General features: G+C 37.1%; 1 protein-coding gene across 3 annotated transcripts; it reads left to right on the plus strand.

Moving 5' to 3' along the window:
• The first annotated feature begins 12,209 nt into the window (after positions 1-12,209).
• Positions 12,210-15,317, plus strand: PPAN (PETER PAN-like protein). 3 transcript variants are annotated; one of them, XM_089610077.1, is made up of 8 exons: positions 12,210-12,307; positions 12,428-12,493; positions 12,579-12,764; positions 13,146-13,376; positions 13,695-13,787; positions 13,880-14,067; positions 14,762-14,955; positions 15,049-15,317. In XM_089610077.1, exons 2-8 carry the CDS (start codon positions 12,476-12,478, stop codon positions 15,174-15,176), a joined length of 1,038 nt encoding a protein of 345 aa, XP_089466203.1. In that variant the 5' UTR covers positions 12,210-12,307; positions 12,428-12,475; the 3' UTR covers positions 15,177-15,317. The 3 variants fall into 3 exon arrangements, with proteins under 3 accessions (XP_089466203.1, XP_089466205.1, XP_089466204.1); XM_089610079.1 differs by having other exon boundaries at positions 12,213-12,312; XM_089610078.1 differs by lacking the exon at positions 12,210-12,307 and adding an exon at positions 12,326-12,343 and having other exon boundaries at positions 12,427-12,493.
• The last annotated feature ends 8,577 nt before the right edge of the window (positions 15,318-23,894 follow it).

A 23,894-nucleotide genomic window follows, 5' to 3' on the forward strand; every position in this document is an offset into this window, starting at 1 on the left:
GTCATAAAAAAAATAAGAGAGCTCGCGGAGTCGATATCTCTCTCATAAAAAAAAGTAGAGCTCGGGGAGCCGAGTCCTTCTCATAAAAAAAGAGAGCTCGCGGAGTCGATATCTCTCTCACAAAAAATAAAGTGGAGCTCGGGGAGTCGAGTTCTTGTCATAAAAAACAAATAATAAGAGAGCTCGCGGAGTCGATATCTCTCTCATAAAAAAATAGTAGTGCCCGGGGAGCCGAGTCCTTCTCATAAAAAAAAGAGAGCTCGTAGAGTCGATATCTCTCTCACAAAAAATAAAGTGGAGCTCGGGGAGTCGAGTTTTTGTCATAAAAAAATAATAAGAGAGCTCGCGGAGTCGATATCTCTCTCACAAAAAATAAAGTGGAGCTCGGGGAGTCGAGTTTTTGTCATAAAAAAATAATAAGAGAGCTCGCGGAGTCGATATCTCTCTCATAAAAAAATAGTAGTGCCCGTGGAGCCGAGTCATTCTCATAAAAAAAGAGAGCTCGTGGAGTCGATATCTCTCTCACAAAAAATAAAGTGGAGCTCGGGGAGTCGAATTCTTGTCATAAAAAAAATAAGAGAGCTCGCGGAGTCGATATCTCTCTCACAAAAAATAAGTAGAGCTCGGGGAGCCGAGTCCTTCTCATAAAAAAAAGAGAGCTCACGGAGTCGATATCTCTCTCACAAAAAATAAGTAGAGCTCGGGGAGCCGAGCTGAGTTTCTTTTCATAAAAAATTGAGCTCGCGGAGTCGATATCTCTCTCGCAAAAAAAAATGTAGAGCTCGGAGAGTCGAGGTCTTCTCATAAAAAAAATCGAGTGACGTCAAAATCTTGTACGCACATTGAAACCTTACGCGGAGACAAATATACAAACAACCAACATAAGCACTAGACATAAAGATAAAAAGGTCACAAAATGATCCGGAAGTTTAATAATACATACAACTGTCGATGCAAAGTGGGAAAACGTTCATTTGTCAAAAAATGAACCCAGAACTGGGGCCCGCGAAAGGATGGCGAGTCAAGAAAAACGTACGGCAGGCTATGCCTTCAACAGAAAAATATCGACAAATGACTGTTTGCCCAGAAGCACAAAATACAAGTTCGGGAAGATTTTAACCACCATACAAACAAAAAGCGATGATAAACTCAAGCTTCCGTAAACGAGTCATCATCCTCGTCACTACAGTCATCTAACGCCGACAGTCGCTCCGCATCCACCGGAGGGACTTCCTCATCAGGGAAGTGGGCAACTGAAGCACGAAGCGCCCTTTCGGCAACTAAGTGATCCCGCTCTGTCCGAAGAGTGTCTCGTTCCCTTCGAGTGGCCTCCAACGCGGGCCGTAGACGACTGAGCTCAATCCTTTGATCACGAAGCTTCGACGAAGATGTCTCGGCCTCCGCCCTAAATTTGTTGATCAAGGCGATACCTGAGTGTCTTACGGTCCTCTCCCGGGCCTCGCCGTCCTCTCTTGCAGCCTTCACACGGGCGTCGCCGTCCTCCCTAGCAGCACGGACAGCCGTTGCCGTCACCCTCGACCCCCTCAACAAGTCACCAAAGTTGCGCTGAGTAGCAAACACCGAGATGCAACACTGAAAATATATGTATAATTATATTAGGAAAATAATAATAGCATGCGAAAGGAGAGCCACGTGCATGAATCTGGCACGACAAAGATCCCGAGCAAGTGCGTCGATGAGAGAGTCTCCGGGCATTCGATCCACTTTAGCTATCTCCGGCGGGGAAATCAGCCTAATTTGCTCCACAACCTTGGAAGCTATCGGGTGCAACTCCCGAGTCGAAGGCGCCATCAAAATAGAGGACGATCGGCGATGAACCATCTTCCGCCTTTTCGAGGAAGAACCGCTACGGGGCTCGGCTGCAAGCAAAACGTCGTCCCTCCTCCTCTTCAAACCCACGTCCTTCTCCTCCAGCTCAGGTCCAGTACCCCCTGCAACACAAAGTTTCGACGTACCCGGTTCGGGACGGCTTCCCTCGATCGGAGCTTCGGGCTCACGATCGCCCCCGACCATGAGAATCATTGTACCTACAAGAGACAAACAATACACACACACAGACTAAAAAAATAGTGAAATTAAAGAGTTGAACTGGAAAAAAAATAGCAATACAAAAGTAGTTGTACTTTTATCTCATTCTCTCCCTCTCAACGTGTTAAAAATTGTTGAACACTGAAGGAGAACCAACTTTTTCTTTTCTCTACTTTGTATTACTCCCCTTTTCTGAGAGGGACTTTCTTATATTAGAGCAACGTAATGGGTATTTTCCCATAACAGCATGAGGTTAAAAAGCTATATATAAAAAAAAGATGACATTGGTAATACCATCGTGTTTCACCACAGGATACGTAGGAAGAAGCGGAGCCGACACCGAATCGGAGAACTCAACAGGAGGGTCCGGAGACACCACCGAAGACTTCGGCTGCTTCGTAGAGGAAGACTCGAAGATCACGGCGACGCCTTTTGAAGCTCCAGAGGCGAGAGAAGTGTCGGCAAGGACCGTTGGAGCTGTCCGGCCCCTTGCCCCAGTGAACGCCACATTTGACCCGCTCCAAGATCCCGACCAGTCGATCGCCCCACCAACGGATGTCGTAACCACCGCATTCCGATGGCCCCTCGATCCAATGTCGTTGTGAACAAATGACGGCATATTTCCGGACGCCATTAAACCTCCTACGCCTCCAAGGGGCTCGTGTCCGAACCTGAAACGTATGGGAAAATCGACCGCCAAAGCCGTCGTCCCACTCAACGATATACCATCCGACGAGTTTTTAACAGCCAGAGGGTCGCAAGGAGCGGAAGAACAACCCATCTCGCCTGGAAATTTTCCAATGCCTCCACCTCGCAAATCGCCGGAGAACCATTCTCTACCGATTCCGGCCACTCAGTAACTCCCCTCGCTCAGACTAGGAATGCTCGGATCAACAAATTCTGACCCACGTGATACGGCTCCGGCGACGATGACCTCGTCTCGAGCCCGCGAGTCACGACCAGGAACGGCACCGAAGGTTGAGTCCCCGATCAAAGGAGAGACTGTCGACTCTTCCCTGCTCATTTCGAAGCTTTCCAATAGGAACTCGCGAATGTCGATATCTCCACTCAGAGAGAGGGAGAAATTGTCAATGTTCTCTTCAAGAGAAGTAAAGATTTCAGGGGTGAAGAATTTTTGAGGTGACGATGGTAAAACTTCAAGGGAATTATGTGGACCAACGTCATCAGGAGGAACGGAACCGCTGGCCTTTGGATGGTTGGAAGCCATTGATTGAGATGGGAATTTTATTCTCTTACTTTTTCTCTGGTTTTTGCTTCCACAAAACCAAGCAGAGAAGAAAGTGATATAAAAAACAAACAAAAAAGAAGAGAGAAGAAGTGATGTGACGATGGATAAAAATAGATAAAACAAAAAAAAAAGTCTCACTCAACAAAGACAATATTGCATTGTGGAAAGTCTCACGAACGGTTAATATCCGTACCTAAGACTTGGGGGGTGTTGTTATATGGTCCAAGAAATAAAAAAAAAATGTTTCAAATAGGATACGTAAGCCCCACCAAATCTCTTACATCTCATGCTTAATTGGCTTGGGCCCCATAAAATCAAGGGTAATTTAGCAAAATAGCCAATTTAAACGTTGGCAATTGCTAAATAGCCAAGGTTTGGTAAATATTAGGTAAATAGCCAATTTTATATATTTACAAATGTAAATATTAAGTAAATATTCAATGTCATATTAAGTCACGTCATCATTTATGGCTATTTACCTAATATTTACCAAACCTTGGCTATTTAGCAATATCAAACGTTTAAGTTGGCTATTTTTCTAATTTTTTGTAAAATCAATTCATTTCTACACAAAATTCTTATATACTCATACCTCACATATCACACCATACCTGCCCTACAGAACTTTGAACGACGCTACACCAAAGTAAACCCAATATCACAAGCTTCTTCATGATGATTGTTTAGAAAAATATATACAAAAAATAATAAAGATGTCTCAAAGCAAATGGGAATGAAATCTTGTAGCCTATAAATACTACACCATCAGAACAAAGGAAAGGTGGCAGGACGGAAGAGAAAACAAAAAACACAGAAAATAAAGAAAAAAGAAAGAAAAAAGGAAGAGAAGAGGAAGAAAAAAATAAAAGATGTACAAATTTGAAAGCAAAAAAAAAAAAGAATTATAAGTCTAATGCAAATTCAGGATTCACATTTATAAGAAATTAGAGGTAAAAGTGAGGTCGGAGCGACGGAAATAAATTTTCCGCGCCCCCTCTAGCTCGATTAACAGAGGTAAATATGAGGTTGGAGCGACGGATATAAGTTCTCTGCACCCCCTCTAGCTCGTTTCCTCTCTCTCTCTCTCTCTCTCTCTCTCTCTATATATATATATATATATATATATATATATATATATTTTACAGGCAAAACAAAAAGGATCGAATTGTGATAACACTAAGAACGGGGATGAAGAGACGAATTCCAAGGCAAACCACACCGCCCTCCTCGAATTCCCGAAGGCATCCTCGCAGTCGTAACGCTCAAGATATTTTAACTCGTTACGATGTTCCCGGAGCCGTAGGAGATTCTACGCTCGTAACCTAAAAACGAGACACGTCACAAGCTCGACACCTCGACACGTGTCCCGTGAATGTTATCCGAGAAATCGCATTAACAATGGTGATCAATCGGAGTCGTCCAAAAAACCAGAAAAACTTATCTTATAGATCAAAGCATTCTACATATTTTTAGAGAATGGATTTTTTCAAAATAAAAATAAAAAACAATGAAATCGGGAAATGAAAAATTGGAAAATAAAAACTCCAAATCGTTATGGTTTGATAAAAACTCCTAATCGATCTAGGCTCGCGTTGGCCTTCTTTGCGTTTTGGCGAGATTTGAAACCCTTGTTGTCATCTCCACAACTTTCATTTTCTGCGGCCTTGCTCGTGGGTGCCTCTCCCTCGGCCGTTTGTTGTTGCACTAGATTTTCATTTGAGATAAAGTTTCTTCTTTCAAGTACTCATCGTACCCAATCTCGCCCGGTTCGATTAAAATAGATATGAGACACCGCATAGATTCTTGGCTAGGTGGCAGGTAGTTCTCTGTCGGCGGCGTCGTGGTCTCCTCGACCGTTTTGGCTGATGTGGGAGGGGCTTTGAGGAACCTGATTGAGTAGTTCCATTATTGAGCCTGAGATATCCAATTCGATGATGAATTTGAAGAAGAAGAGGAGATTTGTGTGAGCTATTGGAATTGGTTCTTCTTCTTCCTTGATCTGGCTATGCTTCTGTAGGTGTTCACAGCGGTGCTGACGGTGGTCGATGACGCCATGGATTCTCTTTCCCTCTATCTCTCTCTCTCTCTCTCTCTCTCTCGCTCGATTCGATGAACGAAAACGAAGATGAATTTGGAGAGATAAAGAGAGAGAACTGGATAACGTGACGAAGTTTTATGGTGTTGTTTGTTTTGGCGGAGAGAGAGAGAGAGAGAGAGAGAGAGAGAGAGATAGATGCTATTTTCTATTTTCTAATACTAATATGATACCATTAGATTTTCCTAAAATATCCTTATTTTGAGTGTCACGTGAGAGCCACGTGATTACTTAACCGAGGGTTTTTTTTTTAAAAAAAAACTTGACGAAAAGACTACACTTAAAAAAAAACTGAAAATTAGGGTAAAACATCGAGATTTTAATGTACGAGGGGTGAGTTCTCGTGACCACCACAATTCAGAGGATAACGATGTCTTTTTTCCAAATATTTATTAGTGGAGAAGATTAGGGACTTAAATTGTGTAATAAAAGCACTCATTTAAAGAAAACTTGTTTAAAGGTCATTATAATTATCTATGTTGTAAATAATTGGTATGCTCAAAGGTAAAAAATATAGGGTAAATTAAAGTAAAAAATATGGGGTAAATAATTAATTACCCTACACCTAACTTATTGACTAATGTACACAAATTTTACTACAAATACATGATGATGGTGAAGGGAAAATTCATCCCTAAAATTCCTACAAATTTACTCTCTCATTTACTCTCCATAATCTTCTCCTCTAAATTCTCATCTCATTAGTGTTTAAAGAGTATTCAATTCAAGTTATTCATTTGGTTTTATAACACGTTATCAGCACGATCACTCTCGTCAAGATCAATTCGGAGGTATAATACTCTAAACACTAAAACTCGTATAACTATTATTTATTGTATAACACCAGATTACTATACACAGGAGGCTCTGCCACCTTATGGTAATATTATGTGATTTACAATATTTTTAACTTCGTTAATGTATAACATCATAATACTATATACATGGAAGGCTCTGCCTCTTTATAGTAAAGTGATGTGAACTAGATTTTTCTTATAATTAATATCAATTTGCTATATATAGGAGGCTCTGCCACCTTATAAAAAAATGTTATTAATTGCAAATTTATTTTAACTGCTCTAATTAATATTTTACTTTGATTGGCTATATATCATTTCAATACTCGAACATATACATATTGTTTATTACACATTGTTATACTTAAATACAATAATTTTTTACCACAAAATTAATAAATACCCAACGGTAATATAACGGCTATAAACGGTTATATTTTACCTTATAAATACATATCTATTCAACTCATTTTTAACCACACAAAAATCTCAAATTTTTCTACCTCATACATATTTTTCTCTTCTCCTACTATTTTTCAGTACAAGCTCAAAATGTCTCGCTTACTACTACTCTTTATTGCCATATTTATTGTAATGTTTAATGCTTATACTTTTACCATAGAAATTTCACCGAAATAATTTTATTTCGGTAGTAATGTTTGGATTCATGTATTTATTTTTATTCCTTACAATTCTTGTAGACTTATATGTCTTTAATTATTAATCTAAGAAATTTTATATTTCATAATAGTTATCATCATGGCAAATCTCGTCAAGCTCGATTTCAGTCCTCTAGACATCACATGCCAAAACTACATGCCTTGGAAGGTGGATGTTGAAATGCATCTGGAATCTTTGGGTTTACTGGAAACAATTTCTGAAAAAAACACCTCGTCAAATATAGACAAGGCAAAATCTTTAATTTTCCTTCGTCGACATCTTGACGAGGGACTTAAAAGTGAATACCTCACCACCAGAGATCCAAGTTTACTCTGGAAGGAGTTGAGGGATAGATATTTTCACCAAAAGGAGATCATGCTTCCAGTATATCGTGATCAATGGAACGCTTTACGATTCCAAGATTTTAAAAAAGTCAGCGAATATAACTCTGCGATGTTCCGAATAGTATCTCATCGGAGATTTTGTGGAGACGACATGCTGGAAAAAACATTCACCACTTTCCATGCATCGAACGTAACCTTGCAACAACAATATCGTGTTCGAGGATTTACGAAATATTCTTAACTAATCACTTGTCTTCTAATCGCAAAGAAGAATAATGAATTGCTGATAAAGAATCACCAATCTCGTCCGACAGGTTCAAAAGCGTTACCTGAAGTAAACGCTGTCAACTCCGAAGAACCTGAACAACGAAACTATATTCCGGGTCGAGGACGAGGTCGAGGTCATGGTCGTGGTCGTGGTCGTGGTCATGGTCGCGGACGTGGATACGGACGTGGTCGGAGTGGTTATAATCATAACCATTCTTACAATACCACGAAAGATTATCATAAGACGCAGCAAGATGAAAAGAATCACGATTATCCCCACAAAAAGGGAAAATACCCAAGTACTTCCAAGGGTAGTGAAGATGTTTGTCATAGATGTGGCACAAAAGGGTCTAGACTTTGCCGTGTTTCTCAACATTTGTGCAATCTATATAAAGCATCATTGAAGGGGAAAGAAAGGAAGGTCAACTTTATTGACCAAGAACCTTTAGATGACTCCACTCATCTTAATGCTTCCGACTTCGATGGTGATCTTGCGCACACTGTTGCTGATTCTGCTGCTTTCATAGAAGACTGCTAGATTAATGATGCATGTATGTTTTTCCCATGCTGGGGAATGAAGCAAAGTCTAATATTTTACCTAGCTACTTAAATATAAATATGTATAATATGTGTAATATTTTTCAAGACTATGTAACACATTAGTATTATATAATATATGTACGTCTTTCTCATTAACTTTATTTTTGTTTTAATCTGAAGTTATCATATGGAAAAAGCAAATTGTGAGGCGAACCAAATGGTTGGTGCTGGAGAAATTTGCATACCGGATAGTGGAACAACGCATACTATTTTGAATGATAAAAAGTTTTTCTCAATGATAAAGCCAACGAAAAATTTTGTGAATACAATATCAGGTCCTGTAGATCTGATTGAAGGTATTGGTAAGACAAATTTCACACTGCCAAATGGAACAGAATTCAATATAAATAATGCTTTATTTTCACCGAGATCCAAACGAAACTTGTTGAGTTTTAATGACATATATTCTCATGGATTTAATACTCAGTCTATAACTGAAGGCACCATGAAATATATGTGTCTTACGACATCCAAATTCGGAAAGAAACAAATTTTAGAAAAACTACCTATGCTCCCTACTGGATTGCACTACACATATATAAATGCGATAGAATCAAATTCGGTAGTCATTGAGTCTTCAATTTTAACGACATGACATAATCGTTTGGGTCATCCTGGTTCTATTATGATGCGAAGAATTATTGAAAATACACATGGGCATCCATTGAAGGGCCGGGTCATCCTGGTTGTAACATTTTCCCATGTAAAGCTTGTTCTCTTGGAAAGCTTATCATAAGGCCTTCACCGGGAAATGTTGAAATAGAATCACCTAATTCCTTGAACGTATTCAAGGTGACATATGTGGGCCTATTCACCCACCATCTGGCCCATTTCGATACTTTATGGTATTAATAGATGCCTCTAGCAAATGGTCGCATGTTTGTCTGTTATCAACTCGTAATATGGCATTTGCGAAATTACTTGCTCAAATAATAAATTACGAGCTCAATTTCCTAATCATACAATTAAGAAAATTAGGCTCGATAATGCTGGTGAATTTACATCCCAAACATTCGATGATTATTGTATGTCAGTTGGGATTGATGTTGAGCATCCTGTTGCTCATGTGCATACACAAAATGGTCTAGCTGAATCGCTAATCAAGCGCCTCCAGCTTATTGCTAGACCATTGATAATGAGAACAAAGCTCCCTGCTTCAATATGGGGTCATGCAATATTACATGCTGCTGCATTAATTCGCGTCCGACCAAGTGCATATCATAAATACTCTCCTCTGCAACTTGCATTTGGCCAAGTACCAAATATATCTCATCTGAGAATTTTTGGATGTGCTGTTTATGTGCCTATAGCACCACCTCAAAGAACAAAGATGGGACCTCAAAGAAGGCTTGGAATTTATGTAGGATATGAAAGTCCATCTATTGTTAGGTATCTAGAACCTCAAACTGGTGATGTTTTTACAGCACGGTTTACTGATTGCCATTTTGATGAGGAAAATTTCCCAGTATTAGGGGGAGAAAGAAACTAGCTGGAAAGGGAAATTACTTGGTCTGTATCAACATTATTGCATCTTAACCCTTACACAAAAGATTGTGAAGGAGAAGTGGAAATGATTGTACATTTGCAAGATATTGCAAATCAACTTCCTGATGCGTTTACAGACACTAAAAGAGTGACTAAATCATACATTCCAGCTGCAAATGCTCCTGCGCAAATTGATGTACCAAAAGGACAAGTTGAAAATAAAATCACTCATGAAGTCACAACACGCCTGAAGCGTGGAAGACCATTCGGTTCCAAAGATAAAAATCCTCGGAAAAGAAAAGGAGCAGAGAGACAAAAAGACCCCAAAATGGAGGAATGTATTCCAGAAATACAAAACGAGGAAAATCGAGAAATTTCAATTAATTATGCCAATACATGTATACAATGGAACCGAAATGATGAAATCAATGATGCATTCTCATATAGTCTGGCATGCGATGTCATTGATGAAAATGATGGAGATCCCGAACCAAGGTCTGTTACTGAATGTAAAAATAGACACGATTGGGGGGAATGGAAAAATGCAATTCAAGCCGAACTTGACTCGCTTAACAAGCGCAAGGTCTTTGGACCTATAGTACTCACACCTGTAGATGTGAGACCTGTTGGATACAAATAGGTATTTGTACGAAAGAGAAACGAGAAAAACGAGATTGTGAGATACAAAGCTCGACTTGTTGCCCAAGGTTTTTCTCAAAGGTCCGAAATTGATTTTGAAGAAACATATTCCCCTGTAATGGATGGAATTACATTCAGATACTTGATCAGCCTAGCAGTGGATGAGAAACTAAATATGCATCTCATGGATGTTGTCACAGCTTATTTATACGGATCGTTGGATACTCAAATATATATGAAGATCCCTGAAGGATTCAAGATGCCTGAAGCTTCTAGTTCAAAGCCTAGAGAAAAATATTCCATCAAATTACAAAGATCTTTATATGGGTTAAAGCAATCCGGACGAATGTGGTTTAATCGCTTAAGTGAATATTTAATACAAAAAGGTTATGTCAATAACTCTCTTTGTCCATGCGTATTCATTAAGAAAACAACATCCGGATGTATAATCATCGATGTTTATGTTGATGATTTAAACATCATTGGGACTGATGAAGAGATCAAAGAAGTAATCTCTTACTTAAAGCAAGAATTTGAAATGAAAGATCTTGGGAAGACAAAATATTGTCTTGGCTTACAGATTGAGCACGTGAAAAATGGAATATTTGTGCATCAGTCAAATTACACGAAAAAGGTGATAAAACGCTTCCATATGGATAAGTCAAATCCTTTAAGTACTCCAATGGTCGTCAGATCCCTAGATGTGGTAAAAGACCCATTTCGCCCATGTGAGGAATCTGAACAGATTCTTGGTCCTGAAGTACCATATTACAGTGCGATTGGAGCCCTTATATACCTTGCTAATTGCACCCGACCAGATATAGCTTTTGCAGTTAATCTATTAGCAAGATTCAGCTCAGCTCCTACAAAGAGACACTGGAATGAGGTCAAACATGTGCTTCGTTATCTTCAAGGAACGATTGATTTAGGATTATTTTATCCTAACAAGACAAAACCAGTTTTGATTGGTTATGCAGATGCAGGTTACTTATCAGATCCACACAAAGGGAGATCTCAGACTGGATATGTGTTTACGTATGGAGGCACTGCGATTTCTTGGCATTCTCAAAAGCAAACGCTCGTCGCTACATCATCAAATCATGCAGAGATTATAGCACTACTTGAAGCAAGTCGTGAATGTGTATGGCTGAGATCAATGACGCAACATATCAGAGCCACCAGTGGTCTTTCAACAATCGAAGACCCCATCACACTTTATGAAGATAATGCCGCATGTGTTGCTCAAATGAAGGAAGGATTCATCAAAAGCGACAGAAAAAAACAAAACACATCCCTCCGAAGTTCTTTTCATTCACTCAAGAGCTAGAGAAGAACAATGTTATCAATATCCAGTATATTCGTTCTTGTGATAACTCATTTGATCTCCTCACAAAGGCGCTCACCACTTCAACTTTCAGAAAACATGTTCATGACATTGGAATGCGTAAATTGCAAGATTTGTAGAAAGACCGCATCAATGTTTGCATCAGGGGGAGCTTTACATAGCTGTACTCTTTTTTTCCTTACTGAGGTTTTTATCCCACTGGGTTTTTCCTAGTAAGGTTTTTAACGAGACAACATGAACACGTAAATGTATCAATGAGCATCCCAAAGGGGGAGTGTTGTAAATAATTGGTATGCTCAAAGGTCAAAAATATAGGATAAATTAAAGTAAAAAATATGGGGTAAATAATTAATTACCCTACACCTAACTTATTGATTAATGTACACAAATTTTACTATAAATACATGATGATGGTGAATGGAAAATTCATCCCTAAAATTTCTACAAATTTACTCTCTCATTTACTCTCCATAATCTTCTCCTCTAAATTCTCATCTCATTAGTGTTTAAAGAGTATTCAATTCAAGTTATTCATTTGGTTTTATAACAATCTAGTGTTTTTTTTTTTTTTAGCAAATTGCATGAATCGATCCGGGTTGGGTCAGACCGAATTCAAAATCCGAGCCCAAACGAAGCCCATTCCTCGAAATAAAGGGAAAGCCGTTTCTTAAACCCTTTCGAAACAAATATTTCCCCGACCACCTGGCGCCGCGCTCTTCCGATTCTGCCGGAGGAGAAAAGCCTAACGCCGCTTTCAACACAACCGTGTCTTTTCCCGTTCAGTGACTCTCTTACTCTTAATTGCTCTTATCTGCCATGGCTTTTCATATATAGCTTGATGATTATCCTTTCGTCGTCGTGGTTTTCATCTGATATGGTTTCTGATTGGCTCAACAGGTTCCACAGGATTTAGATTACAGTTGATTCAGCTCGTGAGCTCTTACCATGGCTCGTTTCCAAAACGTAAGTTACTAATTCAGTGTTTTGTTGAAGCTTGTTGAGCGTGCCTGGTATAATATTTTCGTTGCTTTTTTTTTTTTGGAAACAGAATAAGAAAAGGAAGGCTTTTGTGAAGCCAATTCCGAAGAAGGGTGAGCAAAGTGTAGACCACGTCACAGGGGTTAGAATCCCGAGGAGCTTCGTCTTCGCAAAAGGGAAGTTGCCCGGGACTCTTAAGCAGCTTCAAATGGATTTGAGGAAGCTTATGAATCCATACACTGCTCTCAAGCTCAAAGTGTGTTTTTTTATTTTTTATAATTCCCTTTTACCTTATTTAGTTTCTGATTAGAACAAATGCCTTGTGTGGTTACATGAAAGCGTATGCATTTATTTAATTGTTTTTTGTTTTTTTTTTTACTTATCATTAGCAAAAGATTAGGGAGATAAGAAAAAGAATCTGAGCTAATAGCAGAGAAGTGTGGGATTGCCTGAATGGAATTCTGGGTATACCATAAAAATTGTAGAACTTGTCAGGTTTGGGGAACTTTTAAGAGCCAGTGGATGTCTATTAGGTGTATTTTGGATATATGTTGAAGACTTTTACGTGTGCTTAGAGTTGACTTGTGTGTTTGTCAATGTCGATTGACAACTGAATATCACATTTTGATTTTCGCAGGAGAAGAAACGAAACAGCATTAAAGACTTTTTGAATGTCGCTGGTCCTTTGGGTGTATCACATTTCCTCATACTGTCGAAAACTCAAAGTTCTACATACTTGAAGGTTGCGAAAGCCCCACAAGGCCCAACTCTTACATTTAAGATAAATGAGTATTCTTTGGCCATCGACGTTGCTAAATCACAGTTGCGCCCAAGATGTCCTCCAGATCTTTTCAAGAACCCCCCTCTGGTAATGCCTCGCTCGTTTTATTAGTGCAAAATAGGATAAACAACAAAGATTGATTCCGGGCTTTTGAGAGGCCTTTACTCTCTCAGATCTTATTTGAATAGCCCAACAACTTCGAAGTATTTCATATTATCGACCCCTAGTTATCAGCTAATTGTTACAAATCCGGTATTCCTTGTGTCCCATCAGTTTAATGTTACAAATAACTTGCATGTGCACCTTATCTCCTGTAAATTCTTTTATTTATATACTTTTTTGGCTCGAATTTCTTTTATCTATTTAGTTCTATGTCTGAATGGAACCTTGGTTTGTTCTGCGCAGATTGGTCTTTCTGGTTTTGGGACTGGAGAGAGACATCTAAGATTGACCACTGTAATGTTTCAGAATATCTTTCCGTGCATTGATGTGAATACCGTGAGTAGTATTGCATATACATAAAATAATTAAAAAGTGAGAGACAGACTTGTGTAGATGATTCTAATGAGGGTTACGTGTTCACGGACCAGGTCAAACTTTCTTCCTGCCAGAGAATCGTGTTGCTCAACTACAACAAAGATACGAAGCTCATTGATTTTCGGCAGTATTCCATAAGGTTGCAGCCCGTTGGAGTGTCCAGGAGAATCAGAAAGTTTGTGCAGAAGCACCATGTCCCGGATCTGAGAAATCTTCAAGATGTTAGTGATTTCGTCACAAAGTAAGAATTTCTCTTGTTTCCAATTAATTACTTGTACTACAAACAAAAGTACCCATGTTCCATTGCTGCCCCGTGTTCTTGATTTGTGCTTACTCTTATTTCTACATGCTGAGCTATAGCTAGTTCCATTTGTTAATCTATTATCCATGTCAGTCTTATATGCAGAGACTACTTGTTTAGCAAGCATTTATTTAGGCCAATGTTGAAAATGCCCTCAATTTGTTTTCTTGTATACCGTAATATTGTTGTTTTCTGGTGGGTATTGGCCACGGAAAGCAAATAATCCAAAATTTTGATAATTTTGGTGAATATTCAGTGTTCCGGCATAAAGTCACAGAAAACCCAAAATTCCAACAAAATTTTGGCCATTTTCAATACAATGAAATTTATGAATTGGTGTTTTACTCCTGCTTTGTATTTCCTATTTCTTTGGCTTTTGCCAGGTATTAATAAAAGTCCCTGTCTCTTTAAAAAAATTTTGATTTGGCGTTTTTAATTTCATTAAAGTTTCTGTCAGCATTCTCATTGGCAACTGGCCTTTCAATCCTTGGACTCTCGGCCATTTCCCAATTGTTGAAAATGCTTGCTATTATAGGATGGATTGGTTCCTTATTATAGCCGTTCACTTTTTTCTTTACGCTTCTGTATTTGGAAAAAAAGGTTTCTCTTATCAAAAGTGTTGTCATATTTGCAGGGCTGGGTACGGGTCAGAAAGCGAAGCAGACGACGAAGCAGCGACAGTGACTCTTGCTTCTGATTACGGAAGGATTAACCGTGCTTCTTCCAAAAGTGCTGTCAAGCTTCAGGAGATTGGGCCTAGGATGACTCTTCAACTCATCAAGATCGAAGAAGGATTGTGCTCCGGCTCAGTTATCTTCAGCGAATATGGTAACTATTTCCCATTTATTCTCTCTGTCATTTTGGACAGCATTTATTGGATAATCCGGACTAAGTTTCTCTTTCCTTTACCCGTATTAAAAGGTGACGTCGACAAAATGAACAAGGGAAAACAGGAAAAGGAGGAAGAGAGTACGGACGATGAAGATGAAGACGAAGACAGTGAGGACGAAGAGAGCGAAGAGGATTTTGCTGATGTTGACGAGGACTAGTTCAGTAGCCTTGGCCCAAGCCAGAAATTTTAAATCTAGAAAAAAAAAACATTGTCCTAGAGAGACTAGTTCTCATTACCCTGTATCATTAATTTTCCCGAGTCATAATTTAAGTTATATATCCTGAGTTGATTTATTAAATTTGTACTTTTTCCCTGCGTAGATGAAGAATGAAACAAACATATTGAATGACAAAAACAAATATATTGCATCTACAGTGTAGAAGTTGACGCTCCATGAAAAATCTAGACAAAACATAAACCTGGTGAAAACAAAATTAGTTTATTACACAAAACCACAAGGCTCAATCAATCAAGCAAACAAAGCACAACTACTATTAGCAACGGCTGGTCTTTAGTCAATACAGTGAGAATTTCTGTCTTTCAGTGAGTCTTCTTCTCTCTAGTTTTTTGTGTCCTCGTCCGTACCTGTTCGTGGTATTTTGTTTGAGGCTAGCGGTCTTGGTCAGTTTGTCTAGTTTTTTTTTCCGGTGAAGGTTTCTCCTTTGTTTTCCCTTGTCTTGTTATTGTTGTTCCCTTTCGTCTGGATTTTAGTCCTTTTTTGTGGTGTGGGAAACAGTGAGTGAGTGAGGTGAGATACACAGGGTTGTTTTTCTTTCTACTCGGTGTTCAGTAGTGTGGCTAGTAGAATGGAAGGTGATGAGTTTGAGGAAGAACTGGCTTATAGAACCCTAGTCTTGTCCTCGAACTTGGTACTTTGCGGAGAAGTTTGAGGAGGAATGTGCGAGGCAGAGCCGTGTCCGAGTTATGGTGTACCACTCGCCGGAAGTGTATATGTACATGACCTGGATTAGGGGACAATTCGAGAACCACTCTTATTTCGGCGACTTGGAACATTTGATTGGCATGGACAAGATTTTGGAAGTCGTGGTGGGTGAAATCACGGCGGCCGGAAATACTTTCGCGGAAGCGTGTTCTTTAAAAAAGAACGTAGGGTTTCGCGCCCTTCTGTGGCCGTTGCTGCGATGGAGAAAAGCTCTGACACATGCTTTTTTCATTGTTGAGTCGCATACAGGAAGGAAAAGTTATCGAGAATATGTATCCCTATAAATGTGCGGAATATAAATAATTACGCTACGAGAGCCAATTAATTATAAGATTATATTAATGATATAAATTTGTTAATTAAATACTAAAAGGTAGAAATCAATTAATCATGCAATAATAGCAGAGAAGAGATTTTTTGAAAACTTATAGGTTGGACATTCCGCTAGAGATTATTTTGCTCGAGTCTTCTGGATACAATTCTGAACTCTGATTCTCAATCTTTAAGCTTTCCGAATCCGGTTCTCTTTCTCGTTTCTGAAACTCTGACAACGACGATAGGATCTCCATCGTTCGGATCTACAAAGATGACACCGTAATCTTCCAAGCCGTAATCGCCGAAAGAATAAAATAAGAGTGTGGCCACACTCGTTATCTCACTACGATCACCGCATTAGTTAGGATTTTGGGTCATGGTCGTGTTTTTGGGATTGGAATCACGAGTTTCAGAGGGAGAGGGAGAAAGAGCGATTTCGATCCTCACAGAGAGAGAGAGAGAGAGAGAGAGAGAGAGAGAGAGAGAGAGAGAGAGGCGGAAATTGCTTCTATTTTGAGTGAGTTTTGGTCCTCTTCCATACTCCTATTTATAGTGGTAGCAAAAAGATATCTTTGAAAAAAATAATATTTCCTTAATTTCTTTATTCTATCCTTGTGTATACAGTCAATTATGATCCAGCGGATCTTGACCATAATTTCCTACTTTCTCTATCAACCATCCTTAATTTCTTTATTCTATCCTTGTATATATAGTCAATTATGATCCATTCGATCTTGACCAAAATTCCTACTTTCTCTCTCAACCATCAGATTAACATCTACTTATTAATGTTTCCTTATTTCTTTCTATAATATAATGAAACCATTTATAAAATATCAAAAGAAGAATATATCACTTCCTTATTTAATGTTGAGAAAATATCTCACCCATTATTATTTTCTCTCTGCTTTATTATTAGTTACCTGATTTTCTCCATAAATATAACAACTAATTAAAGAGAGAATATTGAGTAATTAATACCCACTGTAGGCGCCCACATAGCTGGTATTGGGTCTAGGAATTTCGAGTTCTACAGTGTCCAAGAGGTCCAACTTAAAATTCAATTTAATTAATTAATTATTTTGTCCAACAATAATTAATTAATTCTACCATAAGTAATTAATTCGGCAAAAAAATATTCGAATGAATGCTGCCAGACAATTTATAGCGGTGAGATTGTAATCGTAAATTTTATTATTATTTGAGAGTTCTTATTCAATTTAATTAGAGCTGACTCGGGGATTATGGACCTAGAAACAGAAGCTCTCACAAATCCGAATAAATAGACGAAAAAGTCCTTTCTCATATTTAAACAATTCGTCAATCTCGGAGTCACTCCACAAAATGAGCCGGACTATACTCTTCTTATTACTAGAATTATGTTTTTACTCACCATATGAGTGTCTATTGATATAATTAGTTCATGAGCTCAATCCTCTAAGTGCAACTCGTATTGAGAAACGTCAATTATTCCGGTATACATTTCTTGATACATACGAGCCCTAAGCACTGTTTCTTCCCCAACGAAAGATTCTTTCGTACGTACTTACTACTAAATGCAGTCAATCGGTTCTGCAATCAACTCTTGGGTGAGTGAACATTGACCTTTTTCATTAAGGCTGCATTCCATATATGTGAATCACTTTCCGCTCAGATCATATCTCGAATTCTCAAGACATAATTATTTAGGAATTTGTGTGTAACCATTAGCGATGAGTTAAAGAATCCAGTAATACAACCTAAAAGTGATTAGAAGCTAAAAGCGCAATTGATCCTAGTGCGGGTGGCCTTTTTGTCCATAAAAAAAATTCAATAAAGCAAACCAATCTAAAGAACATCAGATACAAAGCTTATATCGACTGGAGAGCTCCATCCTCCATTCATACCAACACCGCTGTTTCCCCGAGCAATAGTGACAAATTAAAATAATGAGCATGGAAAACACAAGGGGATTTTGGAGCAATATTTTGATTTATTTTCTTAATAATTTATTCTGGTGTTCGTACATGGTATTTAGTTCTACGAGTTCCCTTTGTGATCTCTTCTAGAGGACTAATGAAATGACAAAGAAAGAAAAAGAAACTACAGTCCCTTATAAAAACGACATATTCTGACTCAACAAAACAGACGACCTTCTTTAAAGAAAACGACGAACTCGTATGACAACCAACATTCAGTATTCTATTTAGATTCATAAGTAATATTTGGATGAGGAAAAAAGCTTTACAATGTGGATATGATAATGTTCTGTTGGAATTGATCTAGGGTTAAGAAAAGATTTAACGCTTCGAGCAAGCGGCGGAATTTAAAAATTTTCTTTTAAACAAGTAAAACGATTTTACTAACCTAGACAAAGAGCAAGTACATGTTCATTTAAAACAATTACTCATTTACTAACTTTTGTGAAGCTTGAACGTTGAGAAGCTTTACGAAGGTTGAAACGTTCGTCTCCCCACGCAGCTCGTCTTTCTTCGTTCTTCGGGAAACTCGAGCAACCACGAAAGTTTCTATCACAAGAATCACTCGAGAAAGAAATGAATTAGTGTGTGGGCACTTTTAAACACGACGAATCAAGAACAAGTCTAAGAGTCGAAGAGCTAAAACACTAGGTCAAATGTGGACCAAAACAAAAACGAAAAGAACTTAGAGAGAGAGGGAGAGGAGTTGGCGGCCACAAGGTCTAGAGAGAGAAGCTCTCAATCTCTAACTTATGTAGGATGATAAAACAATGAGAATGAGGCCTCTATTTATGGGGAGGAATTACCTTCAATAATGTAGTTTCCTCTTCTATAGAATATCACATATTCATAAGCAAATATTGCCTCTTTCTCCTTCCATTTGGATGTGCAACCTAATAGTGCAAGTCATTGGATTTGTTTCCTCTTTTATCTTGCTTCTCCCTTGACTTGCTTGGCCGCCCATATTCAATTTCCTTCTAGAGGAAATTTGTTTCCTCTTTTCCTTTTGGCAAGTATCTTTATACATCAATGCACAAAATCGGTCTCTCTTTCTCTATTTTGGACGTGCAAGGCCTTCTAGATTTTTCTTCATTTGTTCATGACAACATAAGAAAAGTCCATTAAGAATTTTCATGTAAAATTTCATGAAATGGAATTAATCCTCAAGGCCCAAAATCTTATCATGGCCGAGTGGTTTATTTGTCATCATATGACAATGTCAAAAAAATTTATTGACATTCATTTCATCCTATGTCCAAAAAGACAAAAATACCATTTAGACAATTTTAGTAAAACTTGTCTAGTTCTTGTTTTGACTTAGCTTCTAGCTTAACTATTCCTACTCGATATGATTTGTGACAGTAACCTCATGGATCCAAATGAACAAAGCTTGAGCTAACATACTTGGACTCAAAAGTTCACAAACCTTTTCCAAGTTTAGCTTAATGTCAACTGAATCCACTAAAGAGTTTACACTGAGAATTTCTCGGTTCAAATGAATTTATTTTCTACTCAAGAATTCAACTAAATTGTGATGAGTGGATCCACTAAATATTATCTATGTTTACCCTTCATGAATATCATTAGCTAGTCGGGATTTACAAAAATTACCATTTTACCCTTCTAGCTGTTATTTCCTCAACTCATTTGTCGCTTGTGAATAAGTTAGAAACAATGTATTGATGAGGAGCTAACAAGTCACATTGATTCATCCAAAAGAGTCATGACTCAATTTGGGCACTGGTCAATTCATTTATTCACATTCCAAGGAACAAAGCATGAGGTGATATACATTGCATTTCAACAATCTTGTACATGAATTCCATATTTATAAGAACTTCACAAAGTTACTCATGACATCTTCATAACTTAGTACTTCACCAATAGGTCCTGTTCGGAATCACATAGTGAGTCCGAACTCCGACTTTCTCAAATGAGAATACGTAAGCTATGAAATGACATGTCTCATTTCAGGATTAAGGTAAACATGATGCAATTCATACGTAGTGACTTCGAGACATAAGAGGTTAAATAGTTTGTTCTTATTCTATCTCTAGAAGTGCACTTGTCAATTCAGTACCTTCAGAAGATACCTAGAAAACTATAGAGTCTCCAACTCTCAATGTCCCATAACCTGAAATAAGAGATTCTCCTAACAATCGTACTGAGATCAATAGTCCTTTGATCCTTAGATTGTGAATATGTAGTTTTAAGCAAACCATGAAGAGTTTGTTCATGCAAATCTACATTTGTCTCTTCATGTGTTGTTAGGTTTGTTTAAGGACTAAAGACTATAGATTATCATAAAGCTTCAAACAGACAATGAAGCATGAATGAACGTTTTAACTTTTTTATTGATTATTCAGCAGTTACAAGCAAGAGTCTTCGTAAGACTATATGACATCAAATGTACATAAATAGACACTACTACTCTTCTTGTGGGCACCATTAACAACATGTTCTATATATAATTTAAGAAAGAATTGTCGCATGGGCAATTAATATCCGGTATTTATTTAGCTTGAAATTATAGTTAAGACAAAAGACTATATGAGCATTCAAAACATAAGCGAAATATTGGAATTAGGAATGACAATGGGTGTGGGTATGAACATGTTAAGAATGATAAACTAGAAAATAAAAACTCTTATCTAAGTGTATCGCACAATTTGAAGTGATAAATAATAAAAAGGTAATCAAAATTCAAAAGGAAAAAAACGGTTATCCAATTCCAACAATGTCCAAGGAGTTACGATTATACTCCGATGGATTGTTTCTAAGAGCTTATTAGTTTTCTGCGGGCATTGTAAAAACTCTTCATTCATCCTGACTAAACAAGGAATAAACACAACACATATACACAGGTTTTAAGAACTATAAAATAAAACTACAATAATAACATAATAAACAACACACAAAAAGATGTTAAGTAGAAGCATTATTTGACCCATATAGAAGAAGTGCACGACGTATAGATCTCTTTCCATGAAAGTAGACATCTTCACAAAAAAAAAAGATCACAAGTAACACATTGAATAACGTTGAATGCTTGCTCTGATACAAATTGAAGTTATGTATCTAATTTTGTGTGTTTCCAGTGATAATGGTAGTGACAGTATGTGTGACTATGTAGATTATTATGATTAGATGCACAATAATAAATGCAAGAAAGAAAGCAAAGCAAAAAGATTGATAACCTAGTTTGGTCAACGATGCCTAGGTCTCGACGGATCGTATTCCCAGTGCAGAGAAAATTCACTTTTTAACGGTAGAAATAATACACGAAGGTCTAAGATGAATGATCCACCTTATAGTAACATTTTCTTAATACTACGTGTGCATTTCAACTCAGGTTTCACTTGAATCCAAGATCCCTTCACTTTTACTCAAACCATTCACAAAGTGTTTATCATGTTTATAAGAGTACGTAATCTTTGCAATATCACGCTCAACACAACCAACCACTATCATTCACAAATAAGTAGTTACGAACACAATAGAGATTATCGCACTCATAGTCACAAAACAAATTTTTGCCGTAGCTCTCTCGAAGAACTTAAAATGTGCAAACAAGCCTCTTAAAGGTAACATATCTCTTATATATGAGTCAAACCCTAGACACGATGTTTTGCTAGGGTTTTGGAGAAGATCGCTACAAATTGATTAAAAGAGGATTTATTCGGAAGCAAATCTCTTTAAAACATAAAATGCGCAAAATCGAATCTGGCCCTGGAAAACACGCCAACTTTTTTTTCAAGATGTTAAGAACATGATGCACGGCATCTTTGAGCAGTTTTGTTAGACTACAAACTTTTCGAATCCATGTAACAACACAATGATTCTCAAACGCCACGAAACTTCCAACCATAGTGATATCAAAAGGCAACGGCGAGAAAAAATTGAATTAGATATGGAAGAATTTTAGCCCCCATGATGTTGGTTGAAGCTCTAGGGTCTGTCTTGTACTTGTTACACGCTTGATTGTGGCAGGATGAAAGAAAGAGAGTAAGATTTACTTATGTTCGTGAACATTAATGATCTCTCAGATTATGAGAGGTGTTGATGATCGTTGAAGTGGAAACCATTGTAGTTAGCCGGCTTTTGAGTTTTGGAGTAAGAGTGGTAAAACTTTTATATAGTTTATGATATTTTGATGACATAAATAAATAAATAAATTATATATTAGCGAAAAGATTAAGGATAAAAATAATGAGATTAAAAAATGGAGATGTTTGAACCAAGGTTCGAAATGCCATTATCGACGCCATTTCGAGCCTCATGATTTACGAAAAATTGACATGTCGACGGAAAATCTAACGGAAAAAATGCGGGAAAAGGAACTAATATGCCGTTTTCAAATGCCGTTTTCCATGGATATCGACATGCCGATGGAAAACCGAACATAAATAATGTTACATAATATGTTATATATATATATATATATATATATATATATATATATATATATATGTATCCATACATATCTTTCTATAATTAAACTTGAAATTTATGCCAACTATATTTTATAATCTTCAATACCTTATTTTTTTTGCACCAATATAGTATCAAATACTCCCGTTAATTTCAATCTCAACGTATTTATATCCAATATATATATATATATATATGTATATATATAGTTGTACAAATGTGTATATACATATGCACATATATATATTTTTATAATTTATAATTGACACATTTTTTTATAACTTAATTCATAAAATTTATAAATTTATTATTTTATTTTTCTTTTTATATTGATTCTTATATTAAAATTATCGATTTATATATCTTATATTATAATTGTATAGAATATAACAAGTCGGCAACTTGGTCTATTGGTAAGCACTTGTGCGCCCATAGCGTAAGGCTTGACTTCGAATCTCAAGTACGCCATCTTTTCTCTAATTTTTAACAAAACAACAATAATTTGAAAAAAAAAATGACAACAGCGGCGTCACCGTCGATTTTCGTCAGCCGTTTTTGCTCCGTTGGCCGCTGCCGATTTTTTCGGCATTTAAAACATTGGTTTAAACGAGTGCACTGTATGAAGTTAGCGTAGAATTAGTTCAAAGCTTTTATGAATATTGATGAGCCTAAGACCATCTCCAACCCAAAACTCAATAAATGCATATTTTTGCACTCTAAAATGCATTTTATGTCACTTCAAACAGTATATTATCTCCAACCTCGTACTGCATTTTTTACACCAAAAAATCATAATCCATATTTTCTCTAATATTTTAATAATTAACTTCCTAATTATTACATTGTAGTCCATATATATATTTAACCTGTATCTTTTGTATCCAATATGCTAATAGCATATAATTTTACACATATTATATAAATTTAAAATAATTATGTGACTCTCCAATAAATACAAAAAAACGTAATATTTTAAAAAAATAAACACACATTGCATATAACATTTAAATACTCGACAAACAATTATAAAAATAAGTGAGTACTAAAATACTAATTAAGACTTACATATATATAGTCTTACTCATTAATAAAGATACAAAAACAAAAACTACTTATTATTTAGTCTTACTCATTAATATATTTTTCCCAACAACAAGGGGTTTCTTCTACACCAAATTCATTTATCAATGAGAAACCCTACATTCTTAAATACTAGATATTTCTTATG

Source organism: Urtica dioica, chromosome 3, assembly GCF_054948205.1.
Source record: "Urtica dioica subsp. dioica isolate 48M chromosome 3, U.dioica_male_clone48M_v1_H2, whole genome shotgun sequence".
Taxonomy (NCBI): domain Eukaryota; kingdom Viridiplantae; phylum Streptophyta; class Magnoliopsida; order Rosales; family Urticaceae; genus Urtica; species Urtica dioica.